The 12189-nt window shown below is 40.8% G+C and overlaps 1 protein-coding gene across 1 annotated transcript in view; it reads right to left on the reverse strand.

Moving 5' to 3' along the window:
* Positions 1 to 957: 957 nt before the first annotated feature.
* Positions 958 to 12189, reverse strand: part of MND1 (meiotic nuclear divisions 1) — a 38611-nt gene continuing 27379 nt past the window's right edge. Inside the window, exons 7-8 of the mRNA XM_082760076.1 lie at positions 2215 to 2259; positions 958 to 1135 (exon numbers count right to left, since the gene is read on the reverse strand). Coding sequence (XP_082616202.1) covers positions 1029 to 1135; positions 2215 to 2259 — 152 coding nt within the window. The 3' untranslated portion in view covers positions 958 to 1028. The remainder of the gene's footprint in view (positions 1136 to 2214; positions 2260 to 12189) is intronic.

Raw genomic sequence — 12189 nt, forward strand, 5'->3', positions numbered from 1 at the left:
CAGGTGTAGCTTATATCCTCCGGAGTTGCACAGCAGAAATGTGGTCTCACAATCCATAGCTTCGGGAGGTACAAGCCCAGTCTGTACTCTCAAACCTTCTTTTTGTAGCCATGCACTGATGAGAGCTAGAAACCAGAAGCAGATTATGAACTTGTGAAAGTTCACCAAACAAAAATGAGACAACCTGAAACTTGATATTATTTTGGTGGGCTGCTTTTTTAGTTTAAAATTGAAAAAAGCCTGTAAACCCAAATAGCCCTACCATGCTCAGTTTTGAACAGCAAATTGAATTTGTCTCTCACATCCCAGTTTAACATCCAAAATCTCATTGCAATGTGGTGTGAATGGACGCACAGATTCTCTCACCTTCTTCTTCTACTCAGTAAAGGCCTTGACCAGAGAAGTTTTCTCAGCATGACTGTTGTCTAATCCAGTACATTTACTGGAGACGACTTAATTCCAATGAGCTAGTCTTTTCCAACAACAAACAAAAGTTTGTTGTTAAACTCCCAAGCAGCTCTAGCAATGCAATAAAGAACAACTTGAAATTAAACATCTTTTCAATTCACACTGCTACTGTCTCAGTGCTTGCCATTAATGGGTTTTGCCTCTTTTGTATTTCATTTTCTAGATGAGGAAATATTCACTCTATTCCACATTTCCCAGTGTTTTCCATTCCATTTCATCCTGTTTAAACATAAATCTCTCAGTCTTCTAGCTCTTAGTACTTAGAGCTCTCAGTTAAGCAAAAAAAAATAGTCTCAGGACTTTGTGATAATTATCCTCAATAACCTCTCTCCATTCTTAGTCTGTCTCACATGAGTAACCAAGTGATTTATTGTCCAGAGGACAGGAGCAAAAAAATGAAATGCAACAAATATTTTTAGTATTTTATTAACTTTAACAAAAAACTACAAATTAAAGGGTGATCAGTCATTTTGGCGAGGATTCAAGCACACATTTAAATGCCAGCTGAGAGATATTTAACAAACTATGTACAATTATGTCAGCTATCAACTGCCGAGCAACTAGTCAATGTAATCAAAATCTTCTGGAATTCCAAAACTTTTATCAATTCTGCTCTCTTCAAATCCGAATTTACGCTTGGCCCAGGACTTTATTGCAAAGATGTTATCTGTAAACAGGATGGAAAACATACAGTTTTGAATGTTTAAGGAAGTGTGACTTGTGGTCTTGCATACACCAAATCCATTTGCACCAGCTCTAGAGAAAGGTACATGGTCAAGAACATCACTATTAAGTAGATTTGGAACAGAAAACAGGAGCCTCACTTCTCTAAACATCTTGATAACAGCCTGTCATCAACAATACAAAGCCGTGACAACTGCACCCCCAAAGTTATTTTCAAAATACATAACTTTGTCTCTTCACAAACAGTAAAAAAAACAATGAAAATGAAGATAGAGAATAGTAATAGCCAGAAGCCTATGACTACTATAGTCAGCTGCACTTGGCATAACAGATAATAGCGAGCAGTCCAGCAGTAGTAGATGAATTCTAAACAAAAAATTACAAACCATATTTCAAATAATTAAAGAAAAAAGAATGGATGTACATATTGCTTGCTCTGCAAAATGGAAATATGAAGCAACATAGCTAAGCTAAGCAACAGCAGAAAATTGAGTTAAACTTCCATACAAATGTTACCGCAGTAAATTTCTATAAAACTATGCAGCATTTCTCCTGCACGTCAAAGCTGATAAATTAGGTTAAAAAATCCCTGCTTTATATTAGCATCCATCATATGGTAGCAGCAATAACGTTCCACAAAGCATTCTACTCTTCAGAAACAGATGAAAATTCAGAGAAGAAGAATTAAACTTTTTGGATACCTGGAATTATGACAGTGCCAAACTAAACACTGCCATTTCTGGTCTCTTTCTATTAAAGTTTTCTCATCTTAAGAGATTTTAACTCAACCAAAAAAAATGAGCTGTAGGCTTTAACATAGCATGGAAGACAGCACCAGAAGAAAAGATTTATTAAAGTGACATTAAATACATCTAGTAATTAAACTGATAAAATTTATTCTTTTTTGAACCATGATTTATACCCAAATATATTTCTGTATGCTTTTTAGAAGTGAGCACTATCCTGCATCAAGCCTAATAAAATGTAAAATTCTTAACATCAAGTAGGTCTTTTACTCAAATTGCTCTAGTGTGAAGCTAGGCAAGATAAATGCATACACACCAGTCCATCTGTTGGCTGCCTCCTTGGCTATTTTGTTTGTTTGGCCTGGAATAAAAGAAAAAAAAAAAAAAGAAAAAAAAAGAAAAAAAAACATAAATCAGAGTGAAATCATACAATAGTTTCAAGATAAGGAGATTATTACATTTTTATTGATGCCATTTTTAGGGAACCACAAAATATAAGGAAGTTACTCTATTGCTTCCAAAGCCTTCTCCTGTTTTACAGTTTTAAGGTTCCATCAAGCATGAAGCTAAATTAAAGAAAATCAGGAGCAAGGGAGCATAAAAGACACTATATGAACAATTATGAGTTTTAAAAGTGTATTTTAAAATAAAATCCTAGTTTGGTTTGCCTGGGGACTTAATTGTCTGTATCCAGATTGGAACTAGATACATGGCCTAAAGGTACTAGAGGCAAATGAGACTGAAAATATTTTATAATCCTCTCAGCATGTAAACTATCTGTCACATAGGTATGTACGACTCTATACAGATAAGGAAAATGACAAGAGTAACGGTCTATCACAGGAATTTGCAAACATATCACATAGCTCTGGAAAGTCCCCTGAGCTTTGAGAACCCCCTCTATGAAATGAAGGCAAAATAATGCTCCTGGTTATTAGCCTTGGCTTCCCTCGCTTAGCACAACTGCAGATTCAAAGACCTAATAGTAAATTGCCATTACTACAAATGGCTTTTATATAGCTTCCATGAGGCAAAACTGTATTAAGAAAAAAAATCCTCTTAGATCACCTTGCTCCCATTAAAAGTAAGTACTGAATCAGATCAAACAGGTTGGTTTGTAACGTGGGAATTTATCAGAATCATCATGGTTCTCACGCCTACACAGAACTCAGTTAGTCCCAGTCAGTCTTGTTAGTACTTGCATGATAATATTCATTTGAATGGTCAGCATGAAATTTGTCTCCAGGGGTACTGAGAAGTGAATATATGATCAGGTATCCATTGTTATAAAGATTATACTTCAGGCAAAGTTAAATTATCTTGAAAAATCATCTGTTAGCACGCAAGAAAGTAAGCACTCATTATTCTACCCTTCGGTGTACCTCAGTAAGCGATGTGGAAAATGTTTAAATGACAGTAAAATACAGTTTTAATAACTGCAGCTTCTGAGGATGGTATACAATTAGAAAGCTTGGACATACCATAAAGAAAAAGTAAGAAAGACGGGCAGAAAAGGGAGTGGGTGGGAAGATGGCATTTTGGATCATTTGCATACATCAGAAGTTCAAGTTATTCCTTGCTGAGCAGATATACTCCTTATTTTCTTTGCTGACTTCTTGTTGCCACCTCCGCTTTTTCAGTTCCATGAATGGCAGCACTGCCATCACACTGGCAGCCAAGGACGTTTTGAACTGTGCTTTACCTGATGCTACACAGAGCAAGTTTGCAGGATAAGGGCTTTTACTGGTCAAGACTTTAAATGCATTAGCAATGATACTTAACTCATTTTTATTTTTATTTTTTTTAATGCTTGAGTACAACCTAAGGTTGTATTTGACTCCAAGTCAAAGTTTGAGTGGCAAAAGCTAGGATGGCATCAAACTTGCTGGATCCAGAGCTGCAAGGTAACAATACCCAAGGCTGGGATGTGGCGACCACCTTCACGGTGCCTACTAGGGCTCTGCAGAAAGCTCTGCTTTGCTGGAAGCAGCTAAGCAGCCAGTTCCTGCGCTTCTGCATCGCACAGCAGCTCTACGCTCCTGCAGCTTTCAGCACACGGCCCTGCGCATAAAGCACAGTGGCTGTACTGGTACAGCAGATTTGAAGAACAGCAGCAGCATGGTGCTCCATCACCCTTCAAACACTGCTTATGCGTGTTAAAATACACAGGTGCAATCGTGTTTCAAATGTGACTTTTACCTCTGACTAAAAAGGCCGAGGTGACCAACAGATGCAGGTTGGGCAACAGTGTGGCTAGGATGGTGGTGGCTGCCTGTAACAGAGCTGTGGCTAGAAATAACATCATGGTAGCATGGGCAGGAAGCTATGCGGGGAAGCCCACAGTGGGCAGCACCTTCAATGACTCAAAGAACAGGAAATAACAAAAACAACAAAAGAAAGTGGAGATTGAAAGTATACAAACAAAATGGTGAAAGATTTTAACCACATCATTCTTGCCATGCACCACCTGGGACTGATTACAGACTGACAGCAAAGCGTCATGCTGTGAGAGTGGAAAGATGACAAGTGGAGGCAGAACTTCAGGACGAGGAAGGTGACATTCAAACAATCTGGCTGAATACCAAAGAAAAGGCTGCCCCAGTCCTCTGGAAGCTGCCAACACGCATCCCCCACATTATTGACAGTGAGCTTAGGGCTGGGGAAACCAGAGCCACTTACTTCCTCAGGCACAGGACATCTCCAGAAAACGCATCCACTAGAGGCTGGGGCAATTCTCGTTGCATTTACACTGGCTGGCATGCAAGAGCATCACACGGAGGCAGATGCGGGTTTATTCTGCCACGCCTGAAGTTGCTTAAGCCAACAGCCATATTGTATCAGCAGCAACGTCAGCTACTTTGACAACCTGCAAGGCAGCCACGTGCTCCTCACGTCCAGCCTGACCAAGCTGATGCAAACAAGACAGCTTGCACCGCCTCGTGTCCTCAAGTGAGACGGGCGCTGCCACTGCTGCAGGATGGCGCTGCAGTCTGCTCAACCACTAATTCCTTCACTTTCCCTTTACATTTCTATTTTTCATTTGGTGTGGGGGAAAACACACCTCATCCATCTCCAGAAACCACCGCATTATTCACCATAGCTATGGGCTGGGTGAGCATTTAGCTATTTGAAGTCAAGACTAAAATGCCTTGGGACATGGTGCAATTCCTGCCTATGATTCCTCTGCAGAACCTCGTCTGCCTGAAAGAGGAACAAGATATTGGGAGTCACGGACCTGCATCACCCGAAGACACCAGCTGCATCTGCATTACCACCAGCATCTTCCAGAGGCCCCGATGCCATCACAAGAACTGAGAGGCACAAAGGAATCTGCACCTGGACTGCTTTATGGAAACCTCTTGTAGTTGCTTGGTGGGACCTTCAGTGGTTGCATTATCTGCACACGTGTGTGTACGAAGGGTGAGGGATTGGAGGAGGAGCAGAACAGCCATCCCTGCCACCTACCTCACGTGCTGCTGCAATTCAAAGCCATGCTGCTTCGGACTGCCTGTTCTCCAGCTCCACGGGATCGTACAGCCATCGGCCTCCCACACAGCGGGGTGAAGTACGTATTTACTTCAGTTCCTGTGACAACTCATCGATCGACTTGCCTGCTCCCTGCCTGCAGGACACAAGGCGTTTGCTTGGCTGAGGCACACACCTGTGTCCTGGGCTGACCAGTTTCGGGCACTCTCAGCATTTTCTAAGCAGGTAAATAGATTCTCTCTCCTGAACCAAACGAAAGCCATCAGTGCAGGACCAAGGGGCAGCACAGCTTGCATGGCTTTTTAGCCTAAATGATTCGATGACTCTATGATTCTTGCAACACTAGGCTGTTACATTAGCAAGACGCACCTGGAAATATGCCTTAAATAGTGAAAGGCTATGGGTCAAAGAGTTAGTACTAAGCAGTCCTTCTGGAAGTCTCTTCTTCCCTCAACCCTACGTGTCCCTGCAAACCTGCAGGGAACTCAGGAGGCCCACATTCTGGGAAATGAACTATTTTCCAAGCAGTTTCCTTACCACAGGGACAAGCCTCTGAATCCCCTTAACAGAAAGAAAAGACAGGGAAAGGAAGGCCTGAATGTTTAAAGAGAAAGTGGAGGAGGGCTGGAAACACGCTCTTTAATGCAGGCAAGTGACAGCCAGATGGTGACCACAGGGATAAAGGAGCAGAGCAGGAGACTGCCCTGAAGAAAGGACACGTGGAACAGCGGCAGGAGGTGCAGCAAAAAGCCTCCTGAGGCAAAAGGACAGCACCCAACCAGGAGTGACGTCCAGTGGCACAAAATGTTAGTGCAGCAGTGTTTCTAAACAAATCTGCGCTGGCAGCATGTACTGGCTCAGCAGCAGCGTGGTCAGGCCATGCTGGTTTTGATTCAGCTCTGGAAGCCCCAAAGCCGCTCTCTGCATACTGCAGAACCACAGCCTCCTCTTCCCTCTCAGCCCTGCTCCTGCCCCCACATTCACCCACTTTTTCCCTGGAGGGGATGGTGGTGGGAACTGAAGGTCCTACTTGTGTTCCAAAGTGAAAGAGCCACTTGAGGTTTTCTAAAACCCCCAAATATTTCCACAGGAGGGGAAATCCACTAAATGCCTCGTCTACACAATATGCTCCAGGAGACTTGGTTACTCCTTCTGTCAGACTTGTGATACTTCCATGGCTGAAACACAGTTACAATAACAACCACATCATAAATATTTCCAAACCTACTCTCAGGTTCTTCCCAAAAGCTTTTTTTAAGTCCTGCATCTATCACTAAAGTAACACCATTGAAGCAGTCACTGAAGAGTGTTCAGAAATAAGACTGTAAAGGTAACATATTCTAGCTCCAACAGCTATAGTGAAAAAGCTCTCAACAGCCTCAGCCAGCTCACAGCCAGCTATAGACCTGGAAAAGAAGAAAGCTGTAGCCTTCTTTTCCTCTTCTCTTCTTCCTCACTTCTACTCTGACATTTTTAAGATAACTTTAAAGGTTATTGAAAGCAATGCTTTTATGCGTAAACAAAATTTCCAGGACCAGCCAGGAACCTCGATGTCTACAGAATAACAAAAGCTATCTATATTTATAAAACTAGCACAAGTCGGTGGTGGTTTCACCTACCAGAACTAACACCACAAGAGGATTGAGTGGATTTCCCACCTGGAAGATGCCTGGAAGAGAGCTAGCAAGGCTAGCTCTCTCCCTTTCAAGGAGACAGCCACCCATCAAGCTGTGGGACTGTTACGCAGATACTTGCTGAAGTCTGAGGTTGTATTTTGCACGTGGCTGAGGGAGCAATTTCACAGCATGAATTGCAATTCTTGTGTATGAAATGCAGAGAACAGCTGCAACTGTTCACACAGGCCAGTGAGGATTATTAGCCCAAAGATTGCCAGCCTCTTTCATGAAACTGGTCAGGGTAAATAAGTTGCATTATGGGGATTTGAATTCCAGTAATAACTCTGCATCCACTCACACCAAATTTAAATATGAAAAACTGCAACAAATGGAAGAAAAGTCTATGAATGTGACTCTCCAATGACTGATTATTTATCGCATTCTGCAGTTATTCATTCTCATGCTTTCGGGCCACCCTTACTTTCCAGAAATGTTGTTTACTTTGCTATCACACTGGAACAGATTTATGTTTCTCTGCCCCTTGGAGAAGCATCTTTTTAACACCTCGTGATGCACAATTGCAAAAACCTTTCCCATAAAAGAAAATGTCTCATGCAAATAAAGATCCCATCTCTAAAGCCCAGGGTAGAATATGAACATAGAAATTCACAGAAACATCGAATTGCTTGGGTTGGAAGTGACCTTAAAGATGATGGAGTGCCAACCCCCTGCCACGGGCAGGGACACCTCCCACCAGACCAGGCTGCCCAAAGCCCCATCCAGCCTGGCCTCGAACACCCCCCCGTACTATAGGCGACCTGTTCCAGTGCCTTGCCACCCCTGAGTGAAGAATTACACACCAGTCACCCACCGAGTACAAAAGCTAACTACCTAGCAGCTCGTACCCACACATCCATCCACAAACCAACACCAGAGCCCCTGATCACACGATGATGTGATCAAGTGGCTTCTTCAAACACCTGAAACTAAGCATCCTTGAGAGGAAGTAGCTTGCAACGCTGTCAATAGGGTAACTCAAAACATAGCAAGAATGGTTTTAGAAGGATGTTTTGTAACGAAGTGTTAGGCAGAGATCCTTGTTTAATGCTATGTGCAATTTTCACCTTCCCCCATGCTTCCCAAAGAGGAGTTTCCACCTATAAGGAGAATAAAGTGCTGTTCTTTAGAAGAATGAGAGCACATCAGAATTTTGTCAGCTTCTTTGAATCCAAAATAACACATCATTCTTCCCCCATACTTTTCCCCCATACTTCAGCATGCCACATAACACTTATCCCCAGGATATTAAGCAACAAATCACAAGGCTTCAGAATTCATAACAACTGAATTCAAGTCAATGAAAAGATACAACTTCTCATTTAAGCAACATCACAAATTCAATAGAACTATTTATACTGACATATTACTAAATAATATTGAGGAGTATCTCTTTCTTACATGTAGACTCTGAAAAAAAAATCAGAACTACAGGAAAACAAGTGTCGATTATTATGATTGCCACCTATGGATCTACGATTATTTTTAAAAGCATGGAACACAACACAATAAGCCTCTTGTGATGGAAAAGCATTCAAGGAATTTTAACACACGAATGAATTAAATTAACAATTCTGTTTCAACAGCTGTATGTACATATATATATATATATGCTTAAAAATAAATCTGAGCACGTGCATAAGATAAAGCCACTCATTTTTACGGTGAGACGCACCAGCGCACAGTAATGCTACCAATATGCTGATCCACATCTATGAGAATATGCTTTTAAAGGGTCTGCAATCTTTGTTGGAAAAAAAGTGTCAAGCCTCATCAGCAAGAGCTCCCTCTGTCCTATATGAAAAGGTCACACTGTCAAATTTCATCAGTAAGTACACAGTGTCTCTTTGAAAAACGTCCAACAGAATTTGTCAGAATCGCTACCAAAAGATTCCTGTGTGCGAAATAGATGTGCTCGTGCTGAAGTTTACTGTATTCACGGACCCACAGAAAAAGCTCACTTACCTTTCAAGTACGCTACCTGAAAGCCCATGCTGAAATCCTAGTGTATAACTAAAATGCATCTGTTCTTATCCAATTAACAGAGCAGAAGTACTGTTCTTAGACACGGGAAACAAGCACAGCCGCCTTCTGATTCAGGGCTCCTTTTCCTCTCTTTACTTACTGGTTGAGCTGTGCTGCTGAACTGCATTGCACACAAAGGCCCATCCCAGAGCACTTGGCTTTTTGTCACAGCTGCACACCTCCTGTGCCACAAGAGTTGTAGAGAAATGTCTGCAAGGTGTCTCAGGAGAGCCTCTACTCTCTGCACACATGACTTGACACGTGTCCAGCCTTACCTATGCCATTTCAGAGCTGTTGGTAGCCTGTTTTGAAGTTTTCCAGTATTAGGGCTTTTATGACCTCCTCAGGCAATCTAGTTCTGTGCTTGATCATTGCTACCATTAGAATAGTTTTTCATCCTTCTTTTTCCTGCTATTTAAAGCTAATTACTTATTGCTCAGTTCTCCATGAACCTGAGCAATGGGCTGTTCCTTTCCTTTTCTGAAGCAGAAATATGTATCTTCTTTCAAGCCTTTTTTTTTTTTTTTAATCTTTTCCCCTATACTGTGGTTGCCAGACCTCCAGTCTTTTTGCTGTACTCTGAATTCTCTCCAGTTAGTCATACATTTTAAAGTAAGATATCCAAAACTGAACACAGTGTTCCAGCTGAAGCCTCACTAATGCCAACATGAGTAGAAAGATTATTTCATGTATCTTATTGCTGGCTACACTTCTGTTCCTGTATCATTGTAAGGCAATTTTGCTTCACAATATGAGGATCTTACACTTGATGTGTAAACTACTGTAATCCTGACATCTTTTTCAAGCCCTCCCCCCTTTGCTAATTGCTCCAGATTGTGTGCAACACAGTAACCTCGAATGCATGCATGTCCTTGCACTTGGTCACTACTGAATTTTATCCAGTGTTTCTCTGTTTTGGGAATTTGTCACACTCATGTTGTCCTCTGTCCACACAGGCTGTCCTGGTCTCACCTCATCTGCTAATGTAACAAAAGCAAATCTTCTGTTCTATTATCCAGATCATTAATAACAATACTGAGCAGAAACAGACCCTATTAGAAGTTCTTTGAATGAACCTCAGATTCTGATGTTTATATTACTAGTGAGTAAACCCTGAGTGTAATAACAAAGTATTCCAGTTTCATCACGACTGTGTTTCCCTTCTTTTCTTATAACAACATCATGCAAAACAACAAAGCAACTTCTCCCATGCCACAAAGGTCTCTTAGACTACCAAAGATAAAATCTGTTTTCTTCTATGTATTCCCAAATTGTTTCTCTTTTCCATTTTTTTTTCTTTTTTTTTTCCTATTTTTTCCACTGAAATTAGTTCACAAAATGCTCAAATGAGGAAGAGAAAAAGAAACAGCAATACTCTCAAATACACCACCAATACTATAATTAATTTTACACTGATACAACCTGCCTTGCAAAATGTCTGCAGTTAAATAGCACTGAATGAGGTACCTACGTGAGAAATATACACTCCTAATATGCAGTCCCAATCAGGTTAATTGACTGGGACAAGAGATTTTTCAACATGTGGGATTGGCAACACTTTTTTTTTCCTTTAAACAAGGACCTTTGACTTTGCACTGAAGACAACAATTTAAAAATCAAAAATACCTTTCCTGATTTCATTTTACCAATGGAAACCTTGAAAAGATATAAGTATTTATTTATAATTCCTTTTAATATCATCATAAGTTTATCAGAACAGACTGAATAAACGGTACCATATAAAACTAACCTCCAACATCAAACGCTGGGAGACAAGCAAAATAATCTCTCCACAAAAGCTTTTCTGGTTTCTTATGAATGATCTATAGACGACTGCCATTTGAAGCTGTCTTCATGGTTTTAAAACACAGGCAAATGGATTGCTGCCAATCCATTTCTAAATCAATGAAGATCATAAATGTAGTCATAAGCAGCCATTTTCTACATCACAAATTTTATCAAGTGTCTACCATACTTAAGGAGCCTAACAAATTTTGCCATAAAGATTTACTAGCTCAGACATTAAAATCATTCCCATATATTTCACCTGTCTGCCCCTCACACAACATGTTTTTTTCTGCCATTCCCATACAAACAAAAAAAGAAAGAAAACAAACAGAAAGAACAAAAATAAACCTTGTGAGCTTTCTAATTTAATTTATAGAGCATGGAACTTGCCAGAGTAGCCAGTTTATTTCAGCAGGGTGTTACAAATGCTAGCTAAAGATTTGATCTTCCAATTGCCTCTTTTCTGAATCTGTAAGTAAAACTCCACTGACCAAAAAAAAAAAAAAAAAAAAAAAAGTTTGCTTTGTTTTGTGTATTTTTTTTCTTTGTTTGTTTGTTGGTGGTTTGGGGTTTGTTTTGGTTGGTTGGATGTTTTATTTTGGCTTAACCAGATAAGCTGCAGCTCCATTTTAAAGCAAAGCAGCAGAAGTTCAAGCTCTGCAAGAATAATAATCTTGCCAGAATGTGTTTGAGGTATAAAACCATAAATATGCCTGTGTCTGTACATCTAGGACATTTTTTTCACGGCAGAGTAACCTCAGCTGGAGTCCAAACTTTAGGTCAAATGCAGAGTATCCAGAGTTACTCTGAAATACTGAAAATTAGGGCCTTTTGCTGAAAGCCAGATGGCCCTTCTGCACTTCAGTTTCCCAGATTCAGTGAAAAGCCCCACGTCACCTCAAGATTTGCACCTTTGAAATATATGTGCAGATGCATCGAAAGCCTCAGCAGTCTGTCCTGGTGGTCCCATGCTCGTAATTCATAGAACCATAGAATGGTTTGTGTTGGAAGGGGCCTTAAAGGTTATCTAAATCCACCCCCCCTGCCATAGGCAGGGATGCCACCCACTAGCCCAGGTTGGCCAAGGCCCCAGATTCTTCCTGGCTGTTATATTCGCCTTTCCTTCTAAGTGCCAGTAGCTGCTCATTTACCTCCTCCTGATCCTCTGTCATTTAGTCCTTCCCAAATCAATTCTCTACACTGTTCAACTCACCAAGAGTTCAGGAAAATGCCCTTTGAAAAATTTTTACCTGATGTTACCTAGCTAATCAGAGGATACCGGATCGCTCTTCAGGACGTTTACCAAGAGAACGACAATT

Source organism: Aythya marila (genome assembly GCF_965140915.1).
Source record: "Aythya marila genome assembly, chromosome: 4".
Lineage (NCBI taxonomy): Eukaryota > Metazoa > Chordata > Aves > Anseriformes > Anatidae > Aythya > Aythya marila.